The following is a 15,613-nucleotide window of genomic DNA, read 5'->3' as shown; positions in this document are numbered from 1 at the left end:
CTGTATCTGTAATTTTTATTTTATCTTTGTATTTTATAGCTGCTTCCAGAACTCACAAATCCAGATGAGCTGCTTTCGTACCTGGATCCTCCTGATTTGCCAAGCAATAGCAATGATGACCTTCTGTCTCTCTTTGAGAACAACTGAAACCATATGTATTCTCCCATCCTTTTCACTTGTTCACACGTGTGTGGCTGCACAGCAAGGAATCTTAACACTCCTTTTCCACAAGAGAAGAAAAAAAACCTCACAACTTGATCCAATGGTGCACTCCCTGCTTTCTTCATCTCAGAACTGCTTTTGTTAGCTTCAAAGACTGCGAAAGTGACGGGAGAAAATAATACAAAAGTTAAATAAATGCGGTAATCTCCGAGTCTGCCATGCTACATGTGACAAAGAAGCATAGACAGTTGTGCAGCTATTGGAAACCCCATTTGGTGTTCATCCTCTAGAGAGAGAGTTCTGTGATAAACATAGTGTGAAGTATCTTGGCAAAACCGAATCTTGGCAAGGGAAGAAAAATCAACAGAATGGAACTGTCTTTAATTGACCCGTCTCAGAGTGTCTTTACAATGCTTGTTCTTCCATTTTTTTGAAACTGTATCTCCCTCTACCCCACCTCTCCTCTGCCCCCCTCCAGCCATGGGTTTGCCTTGGAGTAATTGTCCTGGCCACCCACAAAATGAAAAAAAACACCTACAAAGCTCAAAAAAGCACAAATCCTACAAGTGGCAAAGTTAGGGAAGACACACAGGCCTGTCAGAGGGAGCCAGCAGTGTAGCTAATGTGACTTCAGTAACGGAGTCCTGAGCTCTGCAGGCCGCAGCTGTGGGTGTTGGGATTCCTGCAAGCACAGGGGTCTTTACCATCTCTTTGCAGAGGATTCCTCTGGCTCAGCACACAGATTGGAAGCACCCAGGAAGAGTTTTTTTAAAGTTTGCAATGCTTAGGGATTTTTGTGATTTGGTTTCAAATCAGTACCATTTCTGACTGCGTTAACATCCAGCTGTAGAGATTGCTATAATAGATCTTTTTGCCATGTATGCCATACATAATGGAAAAGAGAGGGAGGCAGGATGCAAACCAAACTGTTCCTGATTATTACCCACAGCCTTCGGTGCCCCAAGAGTTTGTGTCACTGTCTGTACTGCACAATGCATAGTAAGACAAGCTGGGTTGAAGGCAGCGAGGAAATCATTGCAGGATGGAGGGAGAGTAACATCATTTTCCGCATAATTCTTTTTAATAATCAGCTTGAGAAGGGGCATTGACATTGGACAGACGTCTTACAGCTTCATTTTAGTTTTGCTTTGCATTCTGTTTTTGTGACTGTTACAGATACTTCCGCCTTTTCCTTTTCTCCTCCTTCAGTTCCTTTTTTTAAACTTTGGCTGCTGGGATGAGCTCTTTCTTCTGAAGGACCGAATGTGGGGAGAATAAGTACCTGTCAGTAGATTGCTACTGCCCTCAAGAGACCCTGCTGCCACAATTACTGTCTTGCCCCTGTGATCTTTGCTTCTTGTGTGGTTGCTGCTCCTGCATGAGCTTCCTATTGCTTCTGTGCCCATTTCTGTGCTCTTTGTCTCTCTCTCTCTCTCTTATAAATGATGTACAGTAGCTGTGTAAGAAGTGCATGTGTGCCAACTTTGCCCTCGTGGTGCAACATTTCAGCTTTTCCCCACTGTACAGTTACTGGTTTTGTTTCTTTTGATACTAAAGCATATTTGACCCTACTCCTTTTCCTCTTCCCAAATGCAATCAAACACCCTTCATTTGCTCACCACAATGCGTTTTAAACTGAAGTGCCAGGCAAAATTTTGTTGGTTCCTGTCAGTTTGACTAAATAGCTTCCCAGCCCTCTGTGTTTAGTTTGCAATGCTGTAAATGGCATGCTCTGTGCTTACAACTCTGGATTTGCTTTCCTCACCAAAGTCATATTTGTAAATTCTCTGCATTTTTTGTTTTATTTTGCTCTTTTTGTTAACATTTCCCACTACTGCTGTACATGCGTTGTGGTATATATATGCTAGTCAGCAGCACCTTGCTGTAGATATTAAAGGAAATGGCGGTTTAGTTCTTTTATTTTCCAGTAGGAGTATTGAATCTGTCAAACGTATTATGTAGAAATGGTCCCACACTTATATTTTTCCTCTTTCAAGTTTTTTTAAGAAAGGCGCTGTTCATTATGCAAAATCAATTATTTTAAGAATTGCTATTGTAAATATCTTTGTGAATATTTTAGTATCGTCTTTGATAATATTCAACATTTTCATGATCTGGTTATACTTTTGCTGGTGTTTTTAAATACCTTGTCTGAAGAAAAATATGGGTCCTTTTTTAAAAAAGAAAATTGAGGGTTCTTTAACAGAATAAGGGAGTTGGGTTTTGGGTTTTTTTCCCCCCTATTTTCTTTTGGTAAGTTAGCCCAAATTTCATATCCATTTATGTAATGAATGAATTGATACATCAGGCAGTACCTGGATAATCAGGGCCTAGCTCTGTCATGGAAACATAATTGTGTTTGCCTGGGGAAAAAGTGATTGCTTAGGGAAAAAGTAACCCCAACTGATCAACCAGTGTTCATTGACTGTGGGTGATCATGAGCTGGTAATGGCAGAGTTTGTTCATTTGCCCAAGAGAGCAGAACACGTAGGACCAGCTGTCTGACCAGGTAAAGATGCACTAAGGCAAGCAGCAAATCTGTATGGTACCATATTTATATCGCTGTACTGGTGCTCCAGTCTCTGAAACTGGGGCAAAGACACTTAGGGTTGTTGGTGGGTGGGGGAGGGAAACAGTATAGTATATTTTATTCTGCTTAGAAGTGTCTTTTTTCTTATGTAGGCTTGACAACCTGTAGAGGATCTGTGCAGAATATTAAAGATACCTTGGTGTAATACATGGTAATATGGTTGTGGTGTGGTGCTGCTATCACACAATTCCTAGGAAAGACCCTTGTTCAGTTACTGATACGGATGTGTTGTGTAGCCATTTTCCTGTAGTAGTTTCCCCCTGGTTTTTTGCTGCATTTTTTATATAGGTCTGGAAGTCAAGTGCAGAGGTGGCTAATGATAAACTGACTTTATGCCCTTAGAGTTAGTTTTTTTCTATTTGGGGGGTAAGTTCCTTAAGCCATAGGTTTGGGAATAAAGAAGATTTCTCACTATTAGTTGGAACTGGTTGCTCTGATTTTTTTAATTGATTCTATTTCATGTTCCATTCTCCACTGATTCCTGATTAGCTAAGTTAGTCACCTAAAATGAATTTTCTCTTAAACACAATATTAGTATTTTAAGCCAGGTATGTTAAGGATTGACCTTTTGCTAACTGCTAGTATTTAAAATGTATCATTTAAAAGTACCTGTTGGAAAGCATAAAGGGAAAAAAAAGCCCCATAGATATTAGCAATATGTTTGGAGCAGTGTTGGCACCTGATTTGTACAGTAATAGATAATTAAAGCGGACAGTTGACTTCTTTAAACTTACAGAATGTTTGGTTTCTAAGCAGAACTTAAAAAAGAGACTACAGTTTTTACCCATCACCCAAATGTTGGACATTTGAGACAGTTATAAAATTTATCTGTCACCGAAAATCAGGTACTGTATAGTGAAGTCAGTATGAAAAAGCTTCTGAAAATTTAGTTATTTTTTTATCTGCTCACTGCCGTACTAAAGTTTAGAGAAAAAAACCTAGCAAATAGGGTAATCACAGTCATTTCTTTTAAAGCTTAATTATTATATGAGATTCCAGTAGTATTTTTCTTCTTTTTTTTTTTGTTTGTTTATACCTTTTAATCATTTCCCTATGGAAGTTCATCTGGGAAAGAACCCGCAGAGATCTACAGTTCTGCTGCCAAGACATTATTATAGGACTGACAGTACACGCCAGTGTCTGCAGCGGAGACTCAAGGGACAGCTGTACATATGTAAATGACAAATAGAGACATGTTAACAGAAATGCATTCATTTTCCTTGGAATGTGCATTGTTTTTATTTTGCAGGAAAAAAAGCTTGAAGCTCCATCTTATGTGGAAAATGAATCCTGTTTGTTAGCGTTTGTGGAGTCTCAGCATTTGTTCCACTTTCACTTCTGTAATATACTCTGATCCTTTGTTTTGTTTTGTTTTATCTACATGTAATATTTAGCTTACGTGTACTAGTCTATCACCTGTGTATTTTTAGGGTGCTACAGAAATAATGAAGAAAAATACGGGGATTAAAAAAAAAAAAAAAAATTGTAACCAAATTCATACTTTGTACAATTTTTGATATCACGATCAGAGGAGAATTAAAAAAAAAAAAAGTACAATCTGAGGTAACATGCAAAAATGGCCATTGTCTTTGTTTGTACATTGTATGTACAGTACAATGCAATCATTTCATACTTTAAACTGGTCAGAAAAAATAATTGTGATTTTTAGTCTTGCAAAACTGTATGTAGTTAGATGATGTGACAACCTAATATTTATCTAATAAATATGTATTCAGATGAAACCTGTATATTAGGTGTTCATGTGGTTATTTTGTATTTAAAGATCAAATTATTTGACTATTGCTAGACATTTATATACTCTGTTGTAACACTGAAGTATTCTCATTTGCTCATGTTAAATTTTTTTTCCTAAATAAATCTGCAAAATTAAGGTCTGTCTAATTGGCAGCTGCTTTGTAAATTTTGAGTTTCATTTTGAAACCATGAACTTCCCCTTTGCTCTCCCTGGCTTGAGTTAATGTGGAAGTCAGTTGCATGAGGTGTATCTTTTATCAGAGCAGGACTTGGTGCAGGAAGAGAAAGGTGGGAACCACCCTGGAGACTGAAGATAAAAAAAAAGATTATGAATGCAAATATGGGATCACACAGAAAAAAGTCCCTTCCATGCAAGGCCTTGGTAACTTGTTGTTCAGTATGCAGGGCACTGCCTCTCTCCCAAACAAGTAATAATTACTTTGAAATTAAATCTTTATGTGATATGAATAACATAAGATGAATAACATAACATAAGGAAAGGATGGCTTCTCTCTGGAGCTGGCACATGTGGAGATACTAAACAATCAGCACCTTTGTTTTAAATTCTTCCACATTTGATAGTTTTCTTTCAATTGGAGCCTGTTATTAAAGTGAAATTAGACAATTTTTTTTCTTAATGCATCTCCATCTTAAAGCATTTGGTTTCTAAATGCAACCTTTGAGTTACAAATCTGTTTAATTTACCTACCTGTTCAGCTGTAAGCAGCCTGAATGGTGACACAAGGAGTACTTAGGATATCAGCAACACACACAGGTCCTGTCCTGGTGGAGTTCTGCACCAAACGGAGCCACAGCCACAGCCATCACTCACTGTATCTGAGAAATTAGATAAACAGATCAGCTGAGTACCTCTGTGTTTGCAGATGGCATTTCTGAAGGCATTTAGGCAGAACCCACCTTTGAAATACATTCAAATACTTGGGAATAAACAACCATTTCACAATATGAGTATCTATGCAAGCACTTATAGCAATTATTCCACACCTCCACAAGGGCACTAGTCTTTGTTTATTGAGATATACACAAGTATGTGTGTATGTGTATATATATATATAAATATGTATGTATGTATAAATCTAGACTAGAGATTTATTTTCTCAAAATTGGGAAAAATAATTTGTTTCTGACTCTGACTTTCTGCCTTCCTTGGTGGCACTACTCATTCCAGTGGAGTTTTTTAGGATATCATAATAGAACAAAGTTACTGTGTACACTGTAGTGAATCAAAAAGTATTTATCCATTTCAGCCCATAATTAATAACCGTTTTGGTTTTGGTATTCTGTTTTCCTGGAAGCTCCCCAGAAGTGTCAACAAGACAGTGCAAACTGACTTTGGTACTGTACAGCTGGAGGAAAGCTCGTGATGTCCCTAAGCACTGTACATTTTTCAAGCTTACTTTGAAGTCTGCAGAGACTGCAACAATCCTGAAAGTGGTATTTCTCCCAGCTGTCACCTGAGGACCCCAGGATAGGTAAGGTGTGTGTATACAGTTGATGCTGGTGTCTCCTGTCCCACATCCTGGCATTGTGTTCTGTGTGTCATGCACTCTGCTTCTAGAGAGCCACCTACACAAGTATCTGTCTGTGACTTCTCTGTCAATCCACATGCTGATCAATTGTTGAACAACTTCAGAACAAGCTTATTTCCCCGCATGTCTTCTCTGCTCTTCCTCATCAGTATGGATCTCTGATTCATGTTATTTTGTTTATGCACATTGTATTCTGTTGCCATGCACATGACCGTGCTTTTTACAGGAGTAACAAATTGAAAACAATTAGGAACAGGGAAGGGGGACTGACCCCTTGTCTCTTTTCTACATGGACAATGGGAATGGGAGTCCTGTGCATAGAGCTGTTTGCTTTCACTTAAAGTAACCTAGTCAGCATATAAAACAGCTGTACAACTCTCACCTGATATTCCATATATAATTCTTTAATTTGTTATCCTCCTCTGTTTCCCTTTAAAATTAAAGAATGTGGTTTTTACATTTGTGTACCTAATCTTGTATTTGTATGTGTAATTAACCAGATTTCTCTTTTTTTAATCTGCTTAAATTCTACATCTCTACAAATCTTCCTGCATTATGAACTTCCTGTCATGAACCTTCCTTTTTTACAGTTTTAATTATTACCAATGTGTCACTTTATTACAGTTTTCTACTTTGTGTCACCAAAATCCTACTGACTCTTATGTAGGATTTTGCTCCTAATGTCTGTCATTGCATCAATATGCACTACTCATATTTGTTCTGTCTAAAAAGAACACAAGATTTTTCTTGTCTCACACAGACCACTGAAAGCTTCTGCTGAGATATCTTGTTTCCATCAGTCTGCAGAATTTTCCAGGGGAATATAAAAGTGGCCCCCAAGGAACCTGATCAATGATGCAATTTTCTTTGTAACGCAAGCAGCCAGCAATGAGGTCACAGCTTGTGCAGGCATTAGCACACAGCGTGGCACAGGTGGGCTGGCAGGCTGGTTTGCCATGTAGCTCATCTGCATTTCCAGGTACTCCTTGCCTAGTCCATAATTGGTTTCCTACAATTTAAGTACAGCCTTCTGTTAAAACCCTTCCCTTTTGTAGACAAGATAAGGCTCTTTCCCCAGTCTTTTGAATATGTCTGCTTGGTTTGTCCAGTATCTTTCCAAATACTGAACTCACGGTGCTTTTTGATAGATCCAGTCTCACACAGCAAAGTTAATGCCAGTATTGACCACTCCTAAATACATTGGCTTCTCTGCACCTTTTTGGGGCTATTAGACATCCTAAGAGGTAAATTTAGGATTATCAGTTATGGTTTTCCCCTATGTCAGAGTTATTTTTAATTGAATTTTACAGTTTAGACTTTCCAGTTTCTCCATAGCTGTTTCATGATGTTGGTTGTTTTAGATTTTGCTAAAAATATTCTGGCACATTTAATTTGTCATCTTGGTCTCATATGAAGACACTGATTACTGTGAACACAGAGACAGGTTGCTAATTTTAAGAAATTTTAACTAGTTAAACACTAGAAAAAGATAAATATAATTTTTTTTATATTTTGGCTTGCAAAAATAATTGAATTCTCTATGTTTATTTAATAAATGCTGAAGTTGAAGTCTGAGTATGTTTTAATGCATATTTAAATTTATTCAATTTTTTTATATTTCAAAATTATAATCAGTGCTCTCTTTCCTTGCTTCTGTGTATCTCAGAATGTATGTTTTTAAGATATGGAAAAGCAGTGAATTTTACCCATTTACACATCTGGTGAGCTTCCTAGTTAGTGACTGGCTGTAACACCAGTTCCTCACATAAAGCCATTGAGAATACATTCCTTCACAAGAACTCCTAGCAGTTTTCCCTTCCAAGTTATGAATTATGGTCCCTCTGGGAAGAAGCATGACTTCCATTGCCACTATTAAACTGATGGCAAAATGTGCAGAAGTGCCACTGAGTCGGAGAAGAGAATTTCTTACCCTTAGCTTCAGAATAATTCAACAAACACTTCATTATCCAGAGATGAAGTTCTTGGACTGTAAATGTGACACATGTTAATTTGCATCTGACCACTCGAGATCTCAACTGGGGGCACATTGTGTAGTCAGGTGATGGCCACATGCAGTTATGTCATACAAGTACGTCATAAGGTTCCATGCTAACTCATGTAGTACTGCTGTTACATGCTGAAAGTAAGCAAAGCTTTCAGTAGGGAAATGGCAAAAAAGCAGAGAGGAATGTGAGATTCTGTGTGGTGAGGTTGCTTCCAGCAGGGTTGTTCATTACAGAATAACTGGTGGAATTTTAGAATTAGTTTAGAGCAGATAGGATAATTCATCTTGTACAAGGTACAGAGACAGCTGTTACCTCAAAGATATGCTATACAAAATGCATACTATATCTATATTATGTTTATAAATATAGTTATAGATTTGTATTATATATCTCTCTATATATTAGATATATATTTATAGATTTGGACACAAGACAAATGCAAAGAAAACCCAAGTCTTTACCAGGCAGCTGATTAAAGCTCCAGTCTTATCTTACTCATACAGCATGAAGTATCATGACTAACCAATTCTTAAAGTATTTCTGATACTATTCCCTAATTACTTGTTCCTCAAAGCAGAGGTGGTAAATTAACTTAACTGATCCCTGTAAATTTCAAGTTGTGTTACAATTGAAATTTCTGTGGTTTTAGAGGTAGAAGTGCTCCTGTTACTCTTAATACTGCTTTTTAAGTATGCAGTGTCTCTTCCACCCACAGGCAGAACCATCTATTGATGTCCTGAAGATTTGTGAGGCCACTGGGAGTAGTAGCTGCATTTTTCCTAGAATCTAAAAACAGGCATTTTAAATGTCCTAAGTGCTTTGCCAGGCTGTTGTGATCTATCTGTTGGCAGCTGTTGCAGTGTATGGACAGAACACTGGGGCACTGCACAGAGGCACTGTGACACATCAGCAGCGGGCCGCCATGCATTATGCAGGGAGGTTGAGTAATGAATTCCAGGCAAGCAATGTCACTCAGAAGTTCTGAAATGAAAATGCTAATCACAGCTGTAAAGAGCATGAGTGGATTGAGGTTTTTCTTGTATGACTATTTGTAGGTAATTAGAATGAAGTCATGTGGGGAAACTGCTCCTTTAAGTACAATGTGTGCTGGAGAGAATGTTCACATAGTGAGCTGAGTTACTACAAGTTCCTAAGAGGAAACCTGGATCCGGGGAAATATTTATTAGCATTTTTTCTTTTTATCCTTAAGTGTACCTATGTGGCTACTCAATGCCCTTTGAGCTCTTGTATAGTTTAATTTCACACTGCAATCACTTAGTGTAATGGAGGTGTTTCACCATCTCCCCACTCCAGTCCCCATTCATAAATAAATGCATATCACAGACACAGATCACAGAGTTCCTTTCCAGCTCTTCACTCATCTTCTAGCTTAGCCAAAACCTTGAAGAAAATATTAGGCTGAGTCTTTTGAAGTGCCATGCGTCCAGGCTCTGCCGGTGGAGAGTGGAAATGCCCACTGCCCATTCCTGCTCTCCTCAGTTAAAATCAAGCTGAGTACCTGTATGACCTCTCCTAATTCTAATAGTCCTGATTAGCAGAGTCCTTGAGATAACTGTGTCCCATATGTGCATTTATTCTTATGAATGTCAAAATCAGTATCATGGGAACTCCCTGTATCACAGTATCAAGTGAGGTTCCTGTGCAATGCACTTAATGGTAGATTGCTGCAGCCTGTATTTAAGATTTTATTGGCATGGTCCCAGCACACAGCCCCATGGAGAGCATATCAAAATGGGCCACAGACCATTCTGAGTTCCATGTAGTTGCAAAATGCAATCTTATCATATCTGCCAACAGCATCAATCCAAGATTAACAATTAACCCACATTCCTGTGTCACAAATGAGTAGGCATCCAGCTGGACAGTTAGAATCAGGAATGCTTATCACCTTTTTATCTGTGCACTGCATTTCAAGATCCTTGAAACAAAAATTCCCAAATTTTAGGTCACCTCTCAAGCATTTAGTCCTTCTGTTCCTTTGGAAGAGCCACTTGACTGCTCTTGTTGTTTTCTGGCTGTCTTGGCAAAGTGGTGGTAATATTTAATTAGTTACTGAATAGCATTTATGAAGACTTTCAAGTTGCAATATATCAGCATGAAATTCTGTCATTGTATCATTCAAGGTTCTTTTTCCTGTGCACAAATTTCTCTGCTACAACATAAGAAGGGTCCTTTCGTAGATGGTTTTTAAAATTTAGAAACTAATTTCAAAAGGGCCCTCCTTGTTTATCCATCTCTAACTTCTATGTAATTTTGGGGGAAGGGAGAGAGGATGATGAAACCTCTAAGGGCAGGACCCATAACCACGAGAGCTCTGCTGAAGCAGCTCTTTTGACTTTTGTCTGCACCCCTGCCCTGCTGCCTATCTAGTGTGGGGTGCACTCATTTTCCAGCTAAATGTACTTATCTCCCTGCCACATGTTGCAGAGCTTCAACAATGAACAAGTCTACAAATGGATGTGTTCAAAGCTCCCCTAAAATCATATCAGTTTGCTGAGCTAGCTCTAAGCCTCATTTGACAGTGATATAGGGGCCTTTGACAGTTTTTGGAGACCTTTTTCTGTCCTTCTTGGAAAGTGACCTCTGTAATTCACAAGTTCCTAGTCAAGCTGTCTGAATGAGCTGTAATTCATCTGACTCTGCAGGAGTAGACCATAACAAGTGATTTAGTAGCTCTGTTGCATAAACCTAGAGATAATAATTCAGTCCATATTCTCAAATACAAAAATCATTGCTGTTTTGTCTTCTCACCAAGATGACTGTGAACTCTTCTGAGCAAAATAGTTCAAAGTTGTTTCACTGTGTTTCCTAAGTGTGAAACAAGATGGTATTTTCTTTTGTTCATCTTTTGTCTTGTTTAGTAAATAATAAATCCTTCAGGGCCAGATCTGTCCATTGTTCTAGGTATAAGCAGAACAATTTTGATTTGGGCTTCTAGTGGCTACTTCAATTAAAATATTATTAAAAAGGAGTGCAAGGTTTTTTACTAGAAAATTGGTTGATGATTAGATTAACAGAAGTCAAAATTTACCAAAAATGGACTTGAAGCTGAGAAGATATGACAAGCTAGGTAGAAGTGCTGATTTAGCTCCTATTTTAAAAAGCAAACAAACAAACAAAAAACTTTAAGGTTATTGGTAAAGAAATAGAAAATACCAGCATGGTGCTGTATGCACAAAGTAAGTCATTGTTCATCCTTATCTTGAATACTATGCAAAGCTGCTCTTATCCCAAAAATCTGTACTAGTGGAACAGCTCTGAGAAGGATAGTAAAGATGATCCAAAGACATGGAAGAGCTTTGTTATAAATAATCATTGAGTTGGCTGTGACACTTCAGTCTTGAAATGAGAGCTGTAGGTCTGTACGACAAAGATACCAGACAATTTGTCTCCTCCAGCACAAGTAAGGCACATTGATGAAGGCAATTGGAGCAATATTCAAACAGATTCTTGATGCTCTTAGCAGCAGGCCTGTGGAAGGGCAGCTTCCAGTTCATCACCAAGGAAGCTGCTGATTTAAAACCAGTCCAATGAGTGGATTAGTACATGGGAGAAACAACAAAAAAATAGAAGATGGCTACATACCAAAGTCAGCTCAGGAGGGTCTCTGGAGTGAAAGCAGTAGCAGATTGAAAACATACTGGCCTATAATACACCCCTCTCCCCCATTTTCACTCCTCCTTAGGCATTTCTGTGGACCCTCGGGACAAGATGGACCATTTGACATAGCATTATCTGGTTCTGTAGTTACAGAGTGGTACCTGCTATAGCTATCCCTACAGCATCAGCAGTTAAGGGTCTCTCTAGAGCATGTGCCTGAAAAATGGTGTTAGTCCAGGATTTCTCAGTTGTTTGTAATTGTACATTATAGTTCTGCCCTGATCTTTGTGGTTGTGGCAGTGCCTTAATTGACAGCTTTCTGTTGATTCAGTGAATGTTACCAACGAAGGCTCTTTTAGCTGCTTGACACAAAGAACTTGGTGGGATAGAAAGTTTACTATTCCTCACCTAGGGGCTGTCTTTGTATGATTCTGTTATACTGTATTACATTGCTGCATTACTGTAAACGTCATTAAAATAACTCTAATTTATAATATGTCGGAGAAGGGAGACTCGGACACCAGGTGGCCATCAGCAAGTCTCAATTTATTATCATTATTCTCATGATTAAATATACTAGTTAATCAGCTCATACATATTGCAAAATCATAGCTCCTTATTGGTTAGGCTGCATTTTTCGTCATTGCGAGTTATCACTAACAACTTCTACATTCCTGTAGTTAAGTAACAATTTCTGTTCCGCGTTCGCATCTCTTTTTGCACATTCTTATAAAGCTTCTTTGTTCTCAAGGGAAACTTTGCTCTTGGAGCTACCCTTGGCCTAAATATCTCTCAGCACTATCAAGTCAGCCTGACCATGGCCCTTCTCTTCAAGCCAGCCCTGCACAAAACTCTCCACACTTCCCCCGTTTTCTTTTTGGGCAAGAAGGGTTGCATGTTTTTCAAAAAGGCTGTCTGTAAATGCTCTAATCCGTGCTAATATACACTGCAATATACAAGGCCCAAAAAGCAAAATACATATTATAATAAGCAAAGGTCCTGCAAACATCATAATTAAGCTCTTAAGCCAGCCAGCAATTCCCAAAGAGCTCAGCCAAGCGTCAAAAGGATTTGAATTAACAGTAAGTTTCTTCATGTTGTCGTGCAACAGTTGTAACTTTTTATGAATTGACTCTGAATGGCTGGATAAGTTAAGGCAACACATGCCCTCAAAATCCTCAAAATAGGAGTGTTCCATGGACTAGTGGATAGTTGTAAATGTCCTTGTTGAAATTGCTCCTCCACTAGTTTATGTGCTTGTAGTAAACTTTCCCTTTTTAAAGGCCATTGTTTAACCATTACAGGGGTATTTGTAGTCCATGTAAGTGGAATTGGGAAAGTCCAAGCAATGGCAATTACCCCAAAGGGTGCTCATTTGATAATACAACCCCAAGTTGTGCTAACACGTCTCTCCCAATTAAACAGTGTACTGTGGGTGGCAAGGTGACTATTGACAAAACTGTAACCAATTGTTGGTCCTCTATCGTCACCGTCAATGGAGGTGTTTTTCGAGCTAGTGTAAATCCTCCTATTCCTGTAACTGTATCTGTTGTATCCTTAGTGGGCCAATCCTTAGGCCATTTATCGGGAGAAATAATGCTGGTGTCCGCTCCTGTATCTAACAGACCCCAAAGTTCAATTGTATTTCCTGCATAAGTTATTTTCACCTTCTTTTTGGGTCTGCTGTGCAAGTCCATTGTGAGCATTGCTAAACCAGAGGATCCAAAACCTTGGTTACCGCGAGGGGTCTGTTGTAATGGTTGCACTCCCCTATTAAGCTGTGGAAGTGGTATAAATTGTGCAATGCGTTGTCCTGCCTCAATCGTTAGCGGTGGAAAGGGAGTGTAAACCATAATTTGTATTTGTCCTTGATAATCCGCATCAATCACACCGGGTAACACAAACAGTCCCATTATAGAAACCGAAGATCGTCCCAGCAACAGTCCTCCATAAGGTTGTCCTTCAATTTTTATAGGGCCATATATTCCAGTGGGGATTTTAGTGGGCCGTGTCGTCATCAGGGTGACTTTTACTGCTGCTGCCAAGTCGAGTCCCAAGCTCCCTGTTGTTGCTGGTTGAAGACAGGAGGTGGCGCTGATGTCACGGCAGCGACTTGTGTCTGGGCGCGGCTGCCATTCGGATGTTGCTGGAGCCACGGTGGAAGCACGGAGAGGAGCAAGAGCTGCAAGCACTTGTGACTGTGTGGATTCTGCCTGTTTCTGCAACCCTAGTCCTAGTTCCTCAATAGCCCTGACTAAAAAAGCCTGCGAGCCCGTCGGTTGCAAAGCCATCCTCTCTAAAGCTTCCTCTATGGTCCAGTTGGCACCCAAAGTCGCTAACACCTTTTTAGTGGACTCATTGCTATTTTGCAAAGCACACTGTTTAAGTAATGCCCCGCGCATATACTCTGGCACCCCTGCTCTCTCAATAGTTGCAGCAGCTTTGTCTATAAAACTTCCAAATGATTCCTCGCGTCCCTGCTTAATTCCCATATACATAGGTATTCCTGAGCTATCCTTCACTTGTTCCATAGCGAGCCGCACCAACCTCATCGCTTCTCTAACCTTATCTGGACCCATTATCATTTGGGCTTCGGTCCTTCGATAGTGCCCAACCCCCGTTAATTCCTCCAGCGTAACTCCCTGTAACGGGTCTCCTGGTCCCCTCTGTACCGCTAAGGCTTCATTAACACGTCCGTGCCAGTGTGCATTAAATAACAACTGCTGATGCTGTGTAAATATCAATTTCACAATGCTCCGCAAGTCATTGGGAAGCAGTAACTGTGTATCAAACAAATAGTCGAGCATTTGCTTAGCGGGCTCACTCTTAAATCCAAACTGACTAACTGTCTGCCGCAACTGGGCCAACAATTTCCAATCCAAGGGTGAGTACGTTCCCAATTGCACCGGCTGTCCCTGTTGGTCCATCCCCTGAGTGTACACCACGGGAAATGCCCATTCTTTTGCTGCATCTACCTCCGCCTCCTCTCCCGTTTCCAGCCCGTGCTTAGCCAGGGTATTCCATGCCTCCCTCCGCTGCCGAGCCATCTCCCCCCACAGGTCGCTAAGCGCCCCAGGGACAGGTTCTGGCTCCGAGGGGGTTGCTTTTGGAATGTCGCGCCCTGAGGTATTTATGGGCTGTAACAAAGTATCCGGAATCTCACTCACGGGAGGCGCAGAGGGCTGCAAGCCGCTCAAATCCGGACATTTCTCGGGCCCCCCAGGGAGAGGTATCACGACTTGCGAAATGCCAGGTGCTCGAGGTTCACTGTCTGACCCATACTGAGCATTCCGTTTATGTGCCTCAACTGCCTCCCTAGCCGCTCTCTTTTCTGATTCTTGCTTCAACAGCGTATTATGCACTACTCTCCAGACCTTCCCTAGCTTTTTTGCCGTCTTATCGTCCTCCAAAACTGCGTCCCACAATACATCTCCTAACTTACGCCATTCTGTAAGCTCATGCACCGTGTGCGGATTTAAAAAACAACCTTTCGCATATCCCCAAGCTAACAGCCCCGGGAGTTCCTTTTTTAAATCTATTTCCTTTAACCCCCTCCTATCTAAGTGGTGAATAAATAAATCATATGCTGCTTGCCTGTCCATTGTATCGTCAGCGCTGTTGCAACTCTCCGGCTTCGGCAGCACGTATGGCCCAGGACCACCGCTGTAGCTCCTGGGGGTGTCTTCCCTACGTCGTTTGACACCGACCCGGTTGCGTCGGGCCCCAACACTACTTCACCGACCGTGGCACGTTCTCCCCTGTTTTCTTTTTAAAAGCGACAGGGGCACGTCGGGGTCAACCATTTGTCGGAGAAGGGAGACTCGGACACCAGGTGGCCATCAGCAAGTCTCAATTTATTATCATTATTCTCATGATTAAATATACTAGTTAATCAGCTCATACATATTGCAAAATCATAGCTCCTTATT

The 15,613-nt window shown here is 40.2% G+C and overlaps 1 protein-coding gene across 10 annotated transcripts in view; it reads left to right on the top strand.

Moving 5' to 3' along the window:
* Positions 1-4,500, top strand: part of ZMIZ1 (zinc finger MIZ-type containing 1) — a 337,415-nt gene extending 332,915 nt beyond the window's left edge. For all 10 annotated transcript variants that reach the window (XM_059851282.1, XM_059851278.1, XM_059851280.1 and 7 more), the window contains one exon: positions 40-4,500. In XM_059851282.1, the coding sequence (XP_059707265.1) occupies positions 40-147 (108 nt within the window). In that variant the 3' untranslated portion in view covers positions 148-4,500. The remainder of the gene's footprint in view (positions 1-39) is intronic.
* Positions 4,501-15,613: the final 11,113 nt, after the last annotated feature.

This window comes from Haemorhous mexicanus, chromosome 7, assembly GCF_027477595.1.
Source record: "Haemorhous mexicanus isolate bHaeMex1 chromosome 7, bHaeMex1.pri, whole genome shotgun sequence".
NCBI classification, from domain to species: domain Eukaryota; kingdom Metazoa; phylum Chordata; class Aves; order Passeriformes; family Fringillidae; genus Haemorhous; species Haemorhous mexicanus.
This window is presented reverse-complemented; position numbering and strand designations above follow the sequence as displayed.